The sequence below is a fragment of the Strix aluco genome, chromosome 5, assembly GCF_031877795.1.
Source record: "Strix aluco isolate bStrAlu1 chromosome 5, bStrAlu1.hap1, whole genome shotgun sequence".
Lineage (NCBI taxonomy): Eukaryota > Metazoa > Chordata > Aves > Strigiformes > Strigidae > Strix > Strix aluco.
Genome location: NC_133935.1, coordinates 75,801,707 through 75,821,367, shown reverse-complemented (window position 1 = coordinate 75,821,367; position 19,661 = coordinate 75,801,707). Strand labels below are relative to the sequence as shown.

The 19,661-nt window shown below is 36.7% G+C and overlaps 1 protein-coding gene across 3 annotated transcripts in view; it reads right to left on the bottom strand.

Annotated features, from left to right (window-relative positions):
- PHTF2 (putative homeodomain transcription factor 2) overlaps window positions 1-19,661 on the bottom strand; it is a 70,813-nt gene that overhangs the window by 27,519 nt on the left and 23,633 nt on the right. The window contains exons 3-7 of one of the 3 annotated variants that reach the window (XM_074827882.1): window positions 14,376-14,432; window positions 10,333-10,402; window positions 7,723-7,881; window positions 2,989-3,154; window positions 2,140-2,304 (exon numbers count right to left, since the gene is read on the bottom strand). In XM_074827882.1, the coding sequence (XP_074683983.1) occupies window positions 2,140-2,304; window positions 2,989-3,154; window positions 7,723-7,881; window positions 10,333-10,402; window positions 14,376-14,432 (617 nt within the window). Of the gene's footprint in view, window positions 1-2,139; window positions 2,305-2,988; window positions 3,155-7,722; window positions 7,882-10,332; window positions 10,403-14,375; window positions 14,433-19,661 lie in introns of those variants that run through there. The other 2 variants (XM_074827884.1, XM_074827885.1) reach the window with 2 other exon arrangements.

Below are 19,661 nucleotides of genomic sequence, written 5' to 3'. Positions count from 1 at the left end.
ATGTATTTTCATGGGGGTTGGTCAAAAAGCTCTCCTACCTGCTCACGCTGCAAAACTTTTAAAGAAGCTACAATTGTAAGATTTCCATAACTGGAGTAAGGACACATACAGAGAGCAGTGTCCCAAATCAGTACTACATTCTGAATAAATTACTTATTTGGATATTGCCCTCCTTTCCAGTAAAACTAGTAATTAGTATTTTCTAAATTGCCCCTGTGCTGAATTAAAGTTTAGAATTATATTTCATTAGTCAGATGGAGTTCTACCATTCAAGAGGATATTTACTGAATACACAGTTCCAGATTACCAGTGACCTGAGTGTAGGAAAATAGTCTACGTACACAGGGTCGTGCTCTGAAGCAAAGAACATAATTTCTAAGGTTAATTTTGAAATCATGTGTTTAAGACCTATACTTAGAGCTCCAGGAAATGGTATGTCAAAGCTTAATATGTGAAAAACTGCTGTAAATAAACACTAATGAAACATTCTAATCTGCTTATCTGAAGAGCTTCACAATATGTCTTAAGAAACAGGACAGATGCCACTTGTACTTCCTTGCACTGAGGTTTCATAAGATTTTCTTCAGCAACATCACCAAGTAGTCAATGTACTCCACGCTGCGCTCCTGCTTACTCATTCCCAGCCTCACTTCGCCATCCCACTGTGCTGAGAAAACTGTTTGCATTACCATGGAAAAAATTACATGAAGAAACTGATCTGCATGACCTCCTGGGAAAAAAAGGTTATTTTTCAGCTAGACAAGTTCCTGATATGGTTTGTATGGCTCCAGACATACAAACAACCGTGCCTCTGCAACTGAAGAGGTAACAAATGAGTAAGGGCTATTTACAGTATTCTCAGTTACTCTGTGCTCTTTATCCTTTGATGATACTGTATATACTAAGTAGTCATTATTGAGGCTTAACATCTATATATATACACACTACCTCTCATTAAATGGTTTAAACAAGTCCTTAGAGCCAAGTCCCACACAGCCCTTCTCAAATGAAAACACTGAGCCCAATATGAGGGGAGGTAAGGAAAAAAAAAAAAGAATCTTACAACAGTCCTCCTCTTATTGCAGATCACTACCTTCAGTAAATGGAAAACATTCAAAAGTTTAGAGGATTACACTCCAAACATACCAGAAAATAATGCATACAGACCCAAAGAACAGCAGTGGTGTCTATTACTATGACTCATAGTTTGTCAAAGCTAGCTTAATCTACACAGGAAAAAGTCAGATGAACTCTCTTCTTGCAATATTTTTAAACATTTTTAAAACTTCTCCAGAGTTGCAACTAGATATTCCTGGAATGTAACATAAGATAAGCTTTACCAGTGGTTAAGAGCACATATCACAAGTATGACAGACATGTTAGTGTTGCCATGTTTAAGATGCAGCATGCACAACAAAACATCAATGTAATAACTTGCAGTATCCCTTTTCTCTATTTCATACAATTTTATGAGCATATTTTCTCTCAATTAATGCTGATATATAGCACTCACAATGCTGCGTGTAGAGCATATCTTGAACACAGACTGCTATAGAATGTTTTTTTAAAAAACTTTTTATTTGCCCAGAGCACTGCATTAGCAGATCGATCATTTGCAAAACAGCTCTGGAAAGTAACAGGGTTAGATGGTTCTTCCCATCATTAGAAAATATATCTTTGATGTTTATTTATAAACTAAACGCTGTGCCGATTTGTATCCTGAAGGCTTTTCCTTCAGGAAAAGTCTGTTATTTGATGACAGTGACAGAATTCAATAAGCATTCTCTCAGAGTAATAAGCAGCTAATGCAATAAAGTAAAATTAAAGAGTCGAATTTTCTCATTGGATTAAAATTGAGAAATGAACAGAGTTGGTTCATTCCTGATAGCCCACAGAGTACTCCTACATCAAAATATAATTTAACTAAAAGTTAGTTCAATATCTTTTCAAAATTATTGCATCAGCATTTGCAAATTCAAGAAACAACACATTAGTACATGTTCAAATACTGAGGTGAGTTTACTATGTAGTTTTACAAAACCTAGATCAACAAAAGTTTAATCATTACATCAATGTTTACTTATTTAGAAAAGGGATAGTGCATCTCTAACACATACGTAGCCTTGAATAAATACAAACCCTGATAAAAAGAAAGCAGCATGCCAGATATCTCTGAAGACAGCGCCAATACTGCAAGAGGTGCTTGTACCGTAGCTCTGCACTGTTCCCTCCTGTGTGTTATCTGTGGTACTAGAGCCATCTCCTTCCCTATGTACTTCCAAATGTGCTGCTTTCCTTAATTTCCTTCATCAGAAGAGATTAAAATTGGAAGGTAGCTTTATAAAGTGCAATCTACTAGTTCTATAACGTGTTCAGCAGTTTAAGCATGCAAAAACAAGCAAGATTTCAAAATATTTTGCTAAAACTTTATCACATCAATTTAATAAGCCCCATTTAATAAAACTATGCATAACACTTATTCATTATCATAACACATACATTTCAACTCGTCATCAGAAGCTTAGACCCGCAAAATTCACTACTGCAGGTTTTCCCATTTTAATGGGACAATTCACTGTAGTAAACCATACTCAGTGAAGTGCTGGAAGACTTAAGTTCTACGCTTCCAATAGCATCTCCTTTAATGTATGTTTCCCACAGAAATTAGTCAGTATTGCACAGAGTTCTAAAGCTAAATTTGCAGTAAGATAAAATACTGTCACTTCACCACTATTCAGATACAAACTCTTTTGAGACAAAATGTCAGATTCAATGCATTAAAATTCAAATAAAACACTGCATAAATTAGTCAATGCATAAAAGTTAAAGAGCTCCAATTAAGCACCCATTATAAATTTCAGATAACAACAGAGCACCAATTTCTCATCTGTTGCAAAGCAGAGAGTGTAAAGCCCTATATTTCTTCATGCACATTCTTTAGAATAGTTTAACAATCCTAAATGATAAGTACTTTAACATTGACTATACCTTCTTCTTTTACCCCCTGTGCTGGGAGGTGGCTTAGGAGTTCGTGTTGAAACAATCTGACAGTGCACAGTTCCAAGTAGCAACATTAGCCATATTGGCCCAATTACTTCTGTCAGAGGTATATTATGTGGGCTTTGGGCTGTATAGAATAACACTACAGCAGCAACTGGAAAAGAAGGGAAATGAAGTTGAGTTCAATATTTGAAACGTCTGAAACAGCCAACTCGTTATATGGCTTTTGTTAAAAAGAGAAACAGTCAGATGTAGTCTGTTACCTGCATTTTAAACCAACCCAGGTAATTCTGAGAGGAAGGAATTATAATTGCAATGAAATAGGCAGTAATAATGATTTAAACAGTTGCCTACTGCCTTAATATCCATCTCTTCTTTTACACTTGTGATATTATAGCTATTGCTCAAAAAAAGGCAGCAGAATGAAGTAAGGGGGGCGGGAGAAAAAAGTATTTGGAAAGCCAGATCCGTCAGGAAACAATTTTAAATTAAGGTGAAACTTCAGTAGGAGACAAAAACAAAAAGCAAATGTTATCCTTAAAGCAGTCCAAATAAATTTAATTCTGTATGACCTAGAATGATGCAGCATAGTGCAACAGGTTAGGTGAGTGCAGGACTCAAACCAGGAGCAGACTGTCCAGACAGGTTGAAGTGTCTCCATCCTTGGAGATATTCAAACCCTGACTGGACACAGCCCTGAGCAACCTGTTCTAGCTGACCCTGCTCTGAGCAGGGGTTAGGATAAGACAATCTCCAGAGATCCCTGCCAACCTCAACTAGCCTGTGATTCTGTGGAACCATACATCTGTTTCGACACTGTAACAACCAACAGACCTGAGACTAGAAACTTTATATTCTCTAGCAGAATGCATTTTAAACTCCGTATTCCAGTCAAAGGACAAAATTGCCCATTTGGATAGACAGACATGCGTAAGTGCAACCCTCTATACATTTCATATATACTTGGGTGTATATTTTCTAGTAATGAGGAAAGATCAAAGACAAACCATGTAAACTATGAGGTAGTCCAGCTGAAGTGACCAGGACTCCAACTAGCACTTGTGGTTGGAAAAGGGGCAGCTTCCAATTCCATAGTTAACTGTTAACTTTGTAACCCTATAACCAGCTTTTCATATATAGTCAACACCCACACAGCTCTTCTTGCTCCTGTACCCAGAGCCCAAACACTTCTACAACTTAGAAATGTCTTTACAGGCTTCAAGTCAATCTAAACACATTCAACAGGCATGGGGCAGACAGAAGAGGCAATCCCTCTCTTTTCTCTGCTTATTGTATGTTTTTGTTGCTCTGCTTCTATGGCTTGAAGCTCTGTGTTCTGTGCTGTAACACAGCTGAGAGAAGCTATCAAGAAAAAAAAACAGAAACTCCAAGAAACAATTCAGAAACAGAACAGGGGAATAATTCTCTGTGCCTAACATCCGCACATCCCATGAAAACTTGGTTTTGTTCTTGTACCATTAAGAAGTGAAAGTCCTATAACTTAGATCTATTCCTAGCACAAGAAATACATGGTACAAGTTCAACAGCTTTCACAGTTCTCTAGTAAAATTAATTGAAAAAAAAATACAGCCATATGCAAATTTATGTGCCACATTCAAACACCTAAAATATCACATGAAGCCACGGCTAACACAGTAGACACTTGGATGTGATGCTTTCCACTAAAAGGAGACTGGACATGTTTTTCATGAAATAATCTTTAGCAAGGTAACCAGTATTAGAAACACGGTGAATGTACAAAACAATGGAATTATTTTTTATTGTAGTAATCTATTTCTAATTCCCCATCAGTCTTTTTCCTAAATTAAAGCACAGAAGTCTTAGGCAGAACACATAGGGCATCTCTTACTACTATATGGGGACTAAGTTTTTGCCATATGAGGTTTTTCAGAAAGACAGTATGCATCAATGAGAAATCCAACTTACTAAAAAATAAACAGAAAAAGGGACAGATGGTAAAAGGTACAGATAATATTACCTCTTTCTAAATGAGGTTCTCTGCGTTTCTCACACATACAATTAGCTTTATAAGATATAAAGTGTAAATAAGTAGTCAGTTTTGACTCCTACCATACAATTTGGACAAACATACACTTCTGAGAACACAGAGCTCTACAGATCCATGTGAAATGACTTGCAGGAGTAGGCCTCCACAAAACAATTTCAAATGTCACTACAAGGTTTCTTCTGCTACTTAAAAAACATTTAGCATAGTGCTCCAGAAGAAGTCATCTTCTTCCAGAAGATACAAATCTGTAGATTGCAGATTCCCACAGATTTAAGAAAATGTTACCAATCTCCTGATCTTTTCAGTAAGACAGGAAGGAGACCCAAGCACTTCTTTCTGCCCAGTGTGTCAATACGCTGTAGTTCAGATTATCCTAGAATTGCTTCTACCAACAGCTAGGTCTCAGAACAGAATTTCTCACACCACTTTTCTTTTTTTACTTACAGTATTTGGACTTGTACTTTTCCAAATGACAGTGGTTTATTTTGTGAAATGGGCACAAATGAAATTATATCACTTAGAGCAAAAAGCTGTATCAAAGAAAGCAACTGTACATTTCAAAGACCAAGCACTTATTTTTACAGCATTTAAAGCTTTGAAATATTTGCCTTATGAAGTTTAAAAATGCATATATACATATATATGTACCTCACCACAATAAAAAATCATATCACTATTGAAGTTTCTTGTTTCATACTTAAGAAATACACAATAGATACACACTATAATTTCACACTTCATTTTCCTATAGAAACATTTTTAAAGTAAAAATGAGGTAATGCTATAAACTAAATGGATAAGGAGTCAGAAGAAAAAGGTTTAACTTCTACCTTAATTTATCTGTCTGTTCCATGACCTTGGACAAAAAACATTTCTCTGTAGTTCTCTTATCACACATTTTGCTAATCTTATAAATGCTTTATACTAAAGGAAACCAGTGCAAATAAAATCTGGAGTTTAAATCTACAGCCAAGGAAAGAATTCTTTTCTGTAAACTTACATAAGTGCTAGCATGTATCCTGCTAAAGCTAATAAATTTCAAAGCAATAATTCCAAGTAATGCAGTTCATAAATCTATAGAAAATGCTTCATAATTAAATAAAATTATTTAACTAAAAATATATAAACAAAATAAAGTCAAACTATTTTAAAACAGTGTCAATGAGAATCTGTCATGATTACAAAAAGTCCAAGCTACAATACAAAATTCAGATTCAGGGCAGAAATATGGCCACCAGAATTCGAAGTGTTTTGTTGTAAAGTTTTCGTAATAGATTCTTGACGTTTTGGTCTTACTGATTTTCTATTAAATTAATAACTGAGCACACCTTCTGAGTAAAATATAAGCAAAATGTATATAGAAGTGCTAGAAGTAGAGGCTTGAGGGGGGTTGTTTTAACATTTATTTAATTATTAACACTATGGGATCACTTACCATAGTATATATAAATGCTAACATAAGCAACAATACTTCTTAAGCATCTGTCTTGGAAATGGGGATAAGTAGTTTTGATAGGAGACCACATGACTATTTGTCACTATTTCAACTTTTGGGGCACTGGCACTGTGAAATTCATTTTATAGCTGCTAACATCACCACACAAGAGGCACTGACTTTTTTTTCCCCCCCCCCCAAAACTCCATTTCTTGTTTTAAATACAATTTCCAAATGATACAGTGATTTTCAACTGCAAGGACAGATGGCAAAATTGAAAAAGTAATATTGTATTTTAATTGCATTTCAGTGGAAAAATTATCAGCCATTTAGCTTCTCAGGGTACTTAAATTGCTCTCAACTTTCATTAACCTTCTGTTCCATTTCTGTTATACACACTTCTGATACACTTATTCTTCTAGTGACTTTCACAGTTAGATACTGATTCACTACATTACATTCTTCCCTTTCTAATTTTCCTCTTGTATGTTACATATAACTAAGAGAAGCACAAAGCCAGATAACTAGAACTCAAGACTGAGCATCCCAAAAGCTGTGAACTACCTTCTGTTCATTAACAGTTGCCCAAAAGTCCTTCTATAATCTAGGACGTATAAAATTCAGATGCATAGTCTCCCCATTGCAATGGAAAAACCAGCAGAAGTACATAGGACAATAAGCCCCCCATTTGCCAGTCATTCAGGAGCATGGCTGAGGTCTGACTAAAGTATAAGCTAGAAGTTCACTGTCTCTGATGTGACAAAATAACACATGGAAGGACAACTGGAAACTGGTCAAACAGATCATCCTACCAGGCTGCACAAGCTGCACACACCTTGGCAGATTTGGCCTTGCTTACTTCTTGACCACAGCTCTTGATCTGCACAAATAGCAGAAAGACTAAAAGCCCAAGAGAAAGTACACAGCCTAAGACAAAGGTTTCTTTGATATTGCTCAGTCCTGAACTAAAGTAGACAGTCCTGGAAACCTAAATTATATACAGAAATGACAAACTCACATGTGTGCTAAATGCAGAAGAAAGCTTGTGAGGAAATCTTTACATTTTCAGTATGCCCCCTTTATATATGTAAAATAAGTGTTAACCAAAAGACACATGCTTGGGACTGTGTCATTCCAGTATTTCAGAAAATATTGGAATGAACCTTAACAGCATAAAGTGACCCAACTAACATACAGCAGCTTCCATATGGTTAAAATAAGGCATTCAGCTGAAGCTGATCCTATAATCCAACTCTACCTTGAAGAAGGTAAAGAACAAGCAGCCAGAAAAAGATGACTCTCGATGTCACTTGTAGCCACCACCTGTAGAAGAACGGAAAGAAAACAACTCTCACGATTCCTTTGCGGGTCAGAGATGTCCAAGGACTTTCAGGTTTTGCTTTAGCAAAAGCAGATCCTTTAAAAAAAGAAAAGAAATTTTGATATATTTCATTGTTATGGCTAATCATAATTTTAGTTGTTTAACAGCAGAGTAGTTAAGACAGTTACTTAAAAGAGCAATTACTAAATATAATTATTTGAATAAATCTCATACTTCCACCATTTCACTATCTCCTCAATCCAAAATTTGCATCGGTTGTTGGTGCCCTCTTGACTACCATTATGAGGAATGTCCACAAATACCTAGATTTTGGAACGTCCAAATAACAAAATATTGCCATTTCCTAATATGTCAAAATTATTTGAAAATAAGTTATTAAAAATTATTCTGTTTTGCTGAGGTATCAGAAACTTGATATGAAGCAGTCACATGAAAACTCCACATGCCTGTGCAGGCACAGCAGAGCCCTTTCCCAACATAGCAAAGAGATGTAAAACGTCATCAGCTGTAAATTGCTCCAGCCGTGTCATTCAGAAAAATGGAATAAGGTTGAGAAGTATAGAGGATTATCTGTCCAACTGAGGACTAGCTCCAGGTGCAGAGAAGACACCCAACGAATAATTTATCTTTGTCTCTCCTTCTACACCATTTTTCATTTCACCCATTCAAATGCCTTTTCTCTCTCATATCCCTCCATTTCTTTTTCTTCCTTCAAATTCCCACCTCTCTGGCAGCTAGAAAACTGTGTAACATTTTCTTAATGGGGGTGTGACTTAAATTATGACAAGGTTACTGCTTGGAAAGGGCAACTACTGCTTGCTGCTACCCCGTGTCCACCTTGTTTCCAAGCAGAACTGGCATTAGTGAGCTCTGTGCTGGCACAGATAAAACACTGTTATTCACATATATCACTATATTGAAGTGGTTTACTGCTGTTCCTTAATTCCTACAAACATTTAGTTTTCAGTTCTGTTTCTTTAAAGTTCAAATGTTATTTGATTTTGTTTCTTCCTCTCACATTCCCATTTTTAGAAAGTGATATTGTTAGGTGATGCGATAAAAGCTCATCTGCACTCCTGCAGAGGAGCTCAAAGGGACAATAGCAGAAGGGGTAGCCCAAATAATACCCTATCAGGGTTCTCCTAGACCCATCACTGGAGCCATCAGCTCATCAAAGGCCCATCTCCACAAGCCCAGAGCAAGACAGAGGCACGAGGGCAGGCGGGAACCCAAATCGTGGAAAGACCACCTTGACCAGGGCCCTCCCAGGGCTGTCCCAGCAGAGCCATCAGCCCCATTGTCCAGGTGAAACTGTCACCACGAGCCACTGCGAGCAGCTCTCCAGATCACCCTTCCAACAAAAGGGGGTTGCTGCCCAGGGGTGTGGGACTTATTATGGGATGCAGGGGAAAAGGAGCTCAAGATTGTACAGGACTTACTATGGGGTGTTTAGGGAAGAAACCAAGGGTGGGGAAAGGAGGGGTTTAGGTGATTAGGGGAGGAACAAGTGCAAGGAAATTGAGGGGTAAGGGGATAAGAAGGACTGGTCATGCATAAATAGCTGCTTCTCAGTACACTGCTTGTCTGGCAGTCTGTACAATCTTCTTATTAAATCCCTTTTAACTCTCTCCTGAGCGAGGGCCGGTCTATTCTGTGAACATACATGCACACGGGGGCTGAGTGCCAGCAGAGCATGCGTTGTCAGTGGGGCCCTGTGTCCGTGGTGCCAGCAACTCTGTGAGTGCAGGTGTGAAAGCGAGCGTGCGAGTGCTAGTGAAGGTCAAGCCAGACTAACTGTGAAGGGGTGAAGCGACCTGGGAGCAAGGAGGTAAGTGGGTCTCTGAAGGCCAGCTCTGGGTGCGAGGGTGCCTGTGTATCTCTAAGGGCGAGAGCACAGCAGGGTGCTTTGATAAATTCGAGGTTGAATTCAAAGAGCACTACCTGGAATGGATTCAGAAGACCATGGTGGCTGCTGGGCTCATGGGAAAAAATGCTACATAATATTTTCCCTAGACTTCACGAGGCATGAGGGAAATTAAATAAAGATAAAAATAAATTAAGACTAAATAAAGACTTTTTGAAAACTCTCATACCATCTGACCTTCTGTTGCTGTTTTGTTATTTAAAACAGGCAAGAAATTTTCAAGGCCTACACAATTTTTGCTCTCCAGAAATTTCAACATAACCTCTCCTCTGGATGTCAGAGGATTTGTAAGAAGCCTGAATGCATCGCAATAGGAGATTTCTGAACTAATAACTCCAAAACTTTGATCCATGACAATCCACGTGTTTCTTTTTTTCAAAATCTAAATCTATGCAACAAAATTTACATCAAGTTTTTAAGACTTCAGTTTAATGTAGAGGTCATTTTTAAGAATATTTCCTATCCATCTACTTTAGAGAGGACTTACATAAGGTTGGTTGGTTTTGGTTTGGTTTTTTTAATACTTACACTCTTGTTACAAGACACAGGATAGCAGTTATTTTTATACTGAGAAATTCAGCTTTTCCTAGCTCAGGACCTACCTCTTACAAGATCAACATCTATGAGGTCTGGTTTCACATGTCCTGTTTTCTTTGGTTTGTTTCTCAAACCCTGCAATAGGCAAATACTATCAAAATAGATTCATGCAGATAACAGACATTACAAAAGAAAAAATAACGATGTGGTCAGTAATTGTATTTAAGCTATACGGCTACCGAAAATTCGGACAAATATGTCAACTTCATAGATTAAAAGTACTATAAAATAAATATTCCAAGGAACAAGGCACAATAAATGCCTTTTACACACTTTACAATCTAAACAAAACCCAACCAATTACTGACCCATTAGGTAATTTTTCAAACATAGTTAAGCACTGAACACTCATCTCCCATGGCTTGGGATTACGCAGACAACATATGCACACACTTGCAAGAATTAGTAATACATTTGTATTAGGTTTTCAGAACTTTTGCAACAAATTGCTTTCCTGAATCTCTTTTCTCCTTTGATGTCTAATTAAACTTCACAAAATGCTTACATTGCAACTCCTTAATTCCAAACCCAGGTAGCAAATCATGATGTAATGCAAAAGGCACTAATCAGCAAGTTCCACTGTCAGAAATCCAAATTCTAGAAAAGTATTGAATCTTTCTTAATAGTGAATATAGATTATCCTGTTAAAAAGAGGAGAAAAAAAATGCCCACACAACAGGAAAGCAGCAGGGAAAAAAGCAAGCTTATTTTGTCTTTTAGAAACATCATCTTCTTTCACTGAAGGGCCAAACTATCTTGCAAAACTTTCAAGTTTGTTTTTAATGCTAAAATGTGATGCTGCGCTCTCAAGCCTCAGAGACAGCTGTGAGTTTAGTCTGATCCCTTTAGATTAGGCTCTTGGTCACATTAGCCAATAATGATTCCACAGAGTACAAATTCATACACAATAAAATATAATATTTCAAAAAATATTTTAGACACAAATGGAATTATGATGGAAGTGGTTTAACTGTTTCCATTCAAAAAGCAGTCAAATTCACTGGTGAACTGCAGATTTTCATCATTGTCATATTTCACCCACGTCTAAAAACATTTATTCCTTAAATGTAAACATTAAATTCAGATGAAAGCATAAAAATGAAATTATTATCAATGAAAGATCAGTGAAATCTGATAATGTTAATCCTCATAAGAACGATATCAAGCAAATTGTTCAAATAGGTAGAGTGCAGCTCAAAATACTTCACATCTAAATTCAACTGGATTTATTTTTCATGCTGAAATAAAATTTAAAAAAAAAATCAAACTGTTCACAATGAACTATACAGTGATCACCTGATGTGTCTATTAGAAAAATGAGAATTTGCTTGAAACAAAACAGAATTAATACATAGAACTGAAACATGGATAGAACAATATGTGCTATGAGGATGACAAATACAGAAAATCAGTTGCATTGTGGACTTAAGCACTGCAAAGAGCTTAACGTGCAAGATTTTTACAGAACAGCAGTCCTAAAACTGAAGTAATTTTATGTGGAATGAGAAAACAAGTCCATAATTAGAACTGGAAAATATAATTCTAGAACCAGCCACAGATTCTTGTGAAATCTTGCATAAGTGAGCCACTCTATTTCATAAAAAAAATCTAAAGCTTAAAAATAAAATGCTGAATGATATAATAATTTTCAAATGTATTACTGCTTATGGGCCCCAAGATTTTTCTTTAAAGTCTAAATAAAGATGTATGTACCTCTTAGAAGAAATAAATCCCTGAAAACACATACACAATCCTAGGAAAATTTTAGCCACGGTGGTAAATTTATGTTTTCAGTTAAAAGAAAGAATTCAAAAAAGAATAAGTCAACAATATAACTTGATGCATCTTTCATAGAAAAACAAGTGGTGTGACACTCTTTAAAAATTCCATTGGTCAAATCTAGAACACTTTCAGTGTCCATGGATTACAGTGAATTGGTGGTTCTACTTTTTGCCACATGCAGTGAAAGAATTCCATTTATTAAGGTGCAATTTCTCCATTCTCTTAATCACAAATATCTGTAATAGATGTAGAAAATGGCAGCTTTTCAAACTAACATTAATTAAAAAAAAATTAATGTTTCGTTCTGCTTAGGCCCATCCAAGTTAGTTCATATAATTTCTATTCAGCACCAAACACATTTCAGCTAATAGCAAAAATAAAGTTTAAATAAAAAAGCTTTAAAATAGTTGCTATTATTGTAAAAAATCTTTTGCACAAATTTTAAAATCAATTTTAATAGATTCTATTACAGTTCAAACTAAACTATAAAGTTAGAGTATCAGATTTTCCACTACATTTTTTTATTTTTAGTAAAATTCATTTATAAACAGTACTTTAGTAGCCTTGAGATTAAAGCACTAATGTGCAATGCTTGAATTCAGTAGTCTGTTTCAGAGGTACTGTTATTACACTAAACTCAGTCAACACGAACTCATATAGACACCATCATTAATTTGTTAGTTATTGGACTCCTGAGCCAAACGAGATGCATTTTGAATAAGCACAAGGCATTATTTGCAATAAATTATTTGCATAATGTCCTATGATGCAGTAGTTACAAGAACTTCTGTCATAATGGCGATTGGCTTTCATGGTCGTGGAAAGGACCCTGAAAACGAGTAACACGCCGGGGCCTCTGTTTGACATTAGTTGTAGTGATTGTCAAGAACGTTTCTGAAGGCGCTCTCTCCCTCCACGCTTCCGACAAGCGGCACCAGAAGACCCAATTTTCGCGCAATAGACTCCTGCTTGTTAGAACAGCACTTATCCGGGCTGCCGCCGGTGCTGCGCTCAGGAGAAACGCTCCCCCCAGACCCCCCCGGTAACCCGAGACGCGCGGCGCGATGCGAGCAGGCGGGGGGAGCCCGGGGAGGGGGGCGGGCAGCCCTGGGGGAGGGAGGGAGGCAGCCCGGGGGGGGCAGCCCGGGGGGGGCGCAGGACTGGCCTTGGGGGACAGCGGCGGGGGGGAAGGGGGGGAACGGGACAGCTCGGGAGGGACATAGCTCGGGGGGGTGGGTAGGACTGGCCTTAGGGGACAGCCCAGGAGGGAGGGCAGGGCAGCCCGGGGGGAGGCCGATCCCGCTGCGGGTGCTGCTGGAGGGGCGCGCTGCGGGATTTACAGCAGCGCAAAGATGCCGGCATCAGGTTTAGAAGCACTTCTGAAAGTGCCATCAGCTCCGACTCAAAAGTTAGTTTGTGGATATTTGCGCAGAAATCGGGGTACTCAGGTTCAAAATCAGTAACAGTTTCCACGTAATACAAACATTCTCCTTAGCTATTTACGTGCTGGGGAGAAGAAAAAACACGCAGAGAAACCAAAACAATGTACATTTTGCTAACATTAAGAATTAGCAACGCCTTGAGACTCATGCAGTAATAGCATACTTCTTGTGTGCAATATTTGAAGAAAAAGGGTTAATTGCGAGAAAATGTTAATTAAATTGACATCATGGAGTATGACATAATATACAATTCATAAATTTATTACATATAGGATTTATTTCTTTTTCTCCAAAACCATTTAGCAACGTAGCAGACATTGATGGCACTGTTAGTTAAACCAAAATGCAAAGAATGCTGTTAAACTGCTTGTTCAGGGAAACAAAGCCTGATGTACTTACCAGTCTAATAAACTGTACAAAACAATGACAGCATCATAAAGGAGGAAAAGTAAACTGCAGGTATAAGGTAACTAACTGAAAGTAAAGAAAGCTCAAATAACTGACATTAGAATTCATCACAAAGAAAAGTGAAAGACAGAGGTACTAAAACAACTAAACCCTGGCTTAAGATAACTGAAAAGAAAAAACAAAAATACTGAGATACAGAAAGATGCAGCACACTAAATGCTGCAGTTATTAATTATGTAAAATAAATACAGCATAGTATGCCAGTTACATTTGGTTACACTCCAAAGTCTAGTTTTACTTTACCAGTATTAAATACCATCACATACATTGTAAATTACATTAGTGTACACAACCACAGACAGCACTGCTGCTAACAGGCCAAAAAAAAAAAAGTTGAAATGCTGTAATATTATTACCTTTATTTCTCTCTGCTCTACTGATTTTTCCCATATTTGTTGATCATATGCCCCAATCTAAAAAGAACACACACAAAACAAATCTACATTAGATTTTAAAAGACAATGATCAAACAAAGTCTTCAACAACACAAGCATGAAGACAGCAGGTTATTTCCTTGGGAAACTTATTGACAAAGAAGTCTTTATCTTCTCCATTCCATCTCGGCTGGACTGGATCTAGCTAACCTGCAAATGAGTTGTGATAGAGGGGAGAGGTGAGCAAGCAGATAGCCTCAGCCTCATGGCATGGCTTGTGCAAGGCAGAGGACCAGGAATACCTCGCTCCCTCCCACCTCAGACAGGATGACAGAGTGCAGATCTACAGCAGCAACACTGACACAGTCCTTCAGTTAACTTTAGAGAAACACCACACACATCTAGTTGAACCTATACCTTCAATTTTTTTATTATTTTTTAAATCATCTCCCTCTATATTTCTCATTTCATTCCACCCACTTTTACAGCTACATTGTCCTTAGCTTTTCTCTTAAGATTGCACAGTGACAAAATACATTGTCAGGTTGGTAATCAACTAGATTACAGGCCAGGCAAAACTCAAAGAATATCAGGAAAAGGCACTTCTCCTGCTGAAGCACGGCTAAAACAATGTTCCTAGTAGACCTACTCCCAAATTTGTTCACTCTCATTAAGCTGCTAGTCTATTTATTCATGAAACTCTTCCAAAGATCTTAGTTTTGTCTAAACATGAACAAGTTTGCAGTTTAAAAACTGGAATAAAAAGGAATTGTTTTCTCCTAGACTCTAACCTCACTTCATAAATACACAAAATCTTCTACAATAAGAGCATAACGACAGAGAGACTAAAGGTTGATCCTGCAAGCACTTAAAATCCTAACACTAAGACTGGTTTTGATGAGTTTTGTCATTTTAAATAACCATCAATACAGGTAGCTATAGTTAACTTAAGAAATTACTGTGCACTTGTTTATACAAGAAAGCCACTCTATGACTGTCATATATTTTGAAGAAGAGCAACCTTAAACTTCAGGAAATTCGCATGTAAGAAAGTGACAAGAACAACTCAATGTATGAGACAATATATCCAAGTTTTGTAAGAAGTTATCAAAGATCATCAGATTGCTTTGCACTCTGCACAAATAGCGTTTCTAGATAATATTCAGTAATGATCTCTTCTACTATGTCAATTTTAAAACCTTTCCATCCCAGCAGTTCTACCTAGACATATACACACGTGTGCGCAAACATGTGCACGCACACCACTAGATATCTGGAGTTTGATTCATATCTTGAACTCTGCACAATTAAGTGCAAGATCAATTTTAGGTCATGAGGGAGACACAGATGCACTTCCTGAGCTCCAGAGTCCCTTTGCTGACTGTGCAGAAAGCTGATACAAGCAGCTTTGACCAGACACCTGACAGAGAAGCAAAAGGAACCCCCATCATTTGAGCGAACCTGCTTAAATTCAATCTTACTGCAAGAGTATGACTTCTCATTCCAGTGTGCAAACTGCAACAGATATAAAAGGCCTGAGCATGAGTGCATACACCATAAACCAGAAAACACTGTTCTGATTTGTCTTTTACTATTTCAGTCTTCAGTATTAAATTAGAAACCATTATTAAAAAAAAAAAAAACAACAAAACAAAACAAAAAAAAAAGGGTAATTCTTGGTTTAAAAGGATCTTTTAACCAAGGATCCAACATAAATGCAAAAAGATAGCCAGGGAAGCCAACAGGCAAACACACCCATAAACAAAAAATCTACAGGTATCTTCTGTGCCTCTAAACTTGACCCATCAGGGTAAAAAAAAAAAAGGAAAAAAAAAATCTAATTTATAGCAATGAAGTCCAAAGCATATCTAAAATTGATAGTGAGAACAGTGAACTGAATTACCCATTCTCAATTTTAAATAATATTACCTGTTCATGAGAGCTAAGCACCCGAACAATTTCGATAGTTTGCTACCTTAAAACTGGGGGGGGGGGAGGAGGGAGGAAAATCTACTGGCTTTTTGGCAATAATAATAAATACTTTGCACCTCTCATTTGGAAAAAAAAAAAAAAATGTAGACTGTGGAAAATAATTAGGGAGTCAGGCACTGTACTGGGCAGAATTAAGCACTTGCTACAATTAAAGTAATTAAACAAAAGGAAGTTTAAGAGCTAACTCCACCTGGATAACAGCCAGCAATTAAAAAGTCAGTATCTTGAATAACCACTCCACCCAGGCATTTATATCTAATTGTTCTAGCTTCTTCTCTAAAGACATTTTAAATGAAATTTCAGGCCTTCCTGTTTTTCATGAAATTTACTGAGAAAAGCCCCAAGTGAGGTTTTTGTGCTGCATAATATGTCCTCCCCTCCTCACTTTCAAAGAAGATTTTTTTTCTACAAAGACAGAAAAGGGGATGCAAGTCTGCCTCCCTCTCGATTATGCAAGAAACAAATGCGGAAGGAAGCCTTTGTGCCAATAAAACTGTAAAGCAAACTCTGTATTCCTAATTCCATTCATAGCTGAAACTGGTGTAGAGTTTGAAGAGTCTTTAAAAGAGCGTTCTTCTTGTGGACAAATAACAGACTATTTGTTAAAGGAATTCTGGGAAACACAGACCCCAGAAAACATCTGAGACAAGTTGATGGATTTAAAATTTGACTTAGTTATATTTTCCTACAAACATTTCTTCTCCCTCAAGGCTAGTTAGCAACTTCTGTCTCCACAAAAAGACAGGAAGTAGGAATTTTGCCATTCACGTTTTTCATTGCCTCCTAAAGCAATTCTTCCAGCAGGAGGTAAAATGAGAGAGCCAAAGCAACTTTAAGGGAGATGGTCTTTTACAACTGTTTTATAAGACTAGTGGATCTGGCCAATCACCTCTGATCAGCTTTAATAATTAAAATCTGAGCACAGGGCTACTAAGTAAAGGCATACTGTTGCAAACTGAAAGGAGTTAAAGGGATAATTACAGACAGCAAGTGTCAGTACAATCTCTCATGATTTTTTACATTTTTTTAATCTACCTAATTTCACCTCTTTTAGGAAAGTTTTAGAAGCACTTCAGGGAACAGGCATAAATGCTCAGCACATCAAATTTAGACCTGATACTCAATTTCCCTTCTCTCCATCAGCATAAGCATCCCTCTATACTCTCAAGCATTTCAGAAGAAAACACATGAAAACAAAGGTATCATTATAAAGTAGCATACTGGCACACTTCATCTGCCACATTAAACAAATATAGGTAGAACTCATGTTACTGAAAGAAGACAAGTAAAAAACATAGGCGTTATTTTCTTCTCTGCCTTATGTCAGCAAAACACATTTACAGTTTGTGAAACATATCTTGCAAAATTGAAAAGTGTTTTTCACTGACAACAGGCTAAACTGTAACATATAATGATTACCAGAGATGCTAGACACCTGTATGAATTCAAGAATGTAATTCCTGAATGAATTCAAGAATGTAAGTTAATACTAGCAAAGCTTCCCAGTTTTAAATTATTGAGAACACCAGTCAATTCCATCTTCAAAGGGGGTTGATTTACAAGTATTTGCATCTAAATTATGTTTCATGTTAAATCTAAATATTAAGTTGTCAAATGTTTGCATGTAGGCTCTAGCTCTTGGCTACTCATGCAATTCTTTAAAATTGTACATACCTGCAGGACACTGAAAAGAAGTCTAGCATCTAGCAATGCCAAAGAAATTATGCTCTAAAGGTAAATAAAATTAAGAAATAACATTCTAGAGATAAGAACATTCATGTTTCCAACCTGAAGAATTTAAATATACACAAAAGTTGATCAAAGTAAGCTTTCCCTCAGTATGCAACTGTCCCCAGGGCTCCTCCACAGGTGTTCAAGCATCCTGTGCCTGGAACTATTAGACCAACATAAAGGCCCCAGTCAGCTCAAGTACCTATGTACTCCTGAACCCACCAACTCTAACTGGAGTCTCACCTTTTATAGCTGCAAGTTCTGTGGTATCCTCCAAGGAAAATTTAAAGTACAAAATACAAGGGTCCAAAAATTGTCCCATTTTTAAGTATACAACAATAAGTAATGCTTTTAAAATCTGTTCAAGACTTAGTACAAGACTGTTTGTATAATAGCTTGTCACTGATATTTTCAATCCATCAGTCCAGTCTACAACTAGCTAAAGACTTTTTTTTTTAGCAAACTATACAACACAATATCCCAATTTTAATCTGACTTATCACAGGATAATTTCAGAGGATCTGAAATTTGTATTCTATAGCATTTATTTATTAAGATTTGGCAGAAAATAAATTAACAAAAAAAATCTCCCTTGATCATTTTCAAATTATTTGTTAATTTAAGTTAGATAACAGGTCTATATTATCATTTTTAATGTAACTTTCATCACCAAGCATCAACAGCAACACAACCCTGGTGTAGAAACTTGTCAGTAATATGTTACAGATATAAAAAAAATTGTTACAGCTATGTTACAGACATAAAAAAATGTGGTAAACCTACCTGTAGCAGAACTAGATAAACTAGCAGATGTTATTTTATACACATTTAGTTTAAATCATGCATCCCAGGCTTCCTCAACTTCCAGGCTTCTATCCAATCTATCCAAACCAGTTACGTGTAAAATGTTCAGTTCTCAAGACACTGTGCCTCAATAAATACCCAGTAAAGAAGATGAAAGAACTCTGTTCCTTTATGTATTTGCAGAATTAATAACTATTCTTCAAGCAGCTATTAAAATTTTCAGTATGTAAGGGATTACATGCAAAGACCAAAAACTCTGTTACTCTTCTTTCACAATGGAAAAGTTGGGAAAAGACATTGGAAAAGACAAACTTAGCTAATAAATGGAAAAGCATCCTAAATTAACTAAGTGTAATAAACTTTCAAGTAGGTTTTCCAGAAAAAAAAGAAAGTTCCTCACCAGTCAAAAAGATTATTAACTTGTATGTGACTTGGCATGGGATATTAAGCTATACAATTACACATTTGACAAAACTAAACTAAACTCACCTGACAAAGCTAGCTCTTTACTGAAAGATTAAATAAATTTGAGATCTTTTTTGAGTGCAGACTCCTCGTAGCGTTTTCTGGTTTTAAGAGATATGTGCACCTCTTGAAATTACCTAAAATAATTGCACTTATTCCCTCCCAAATACCTCAGAAAACATTTGATCACATTTCTTTATATATCTAAAATTTGTTTGGCACCTGTACAGTTTGGTTTTGTAATATTAACAGCAATTAGCTTAAGTAAAACATTAA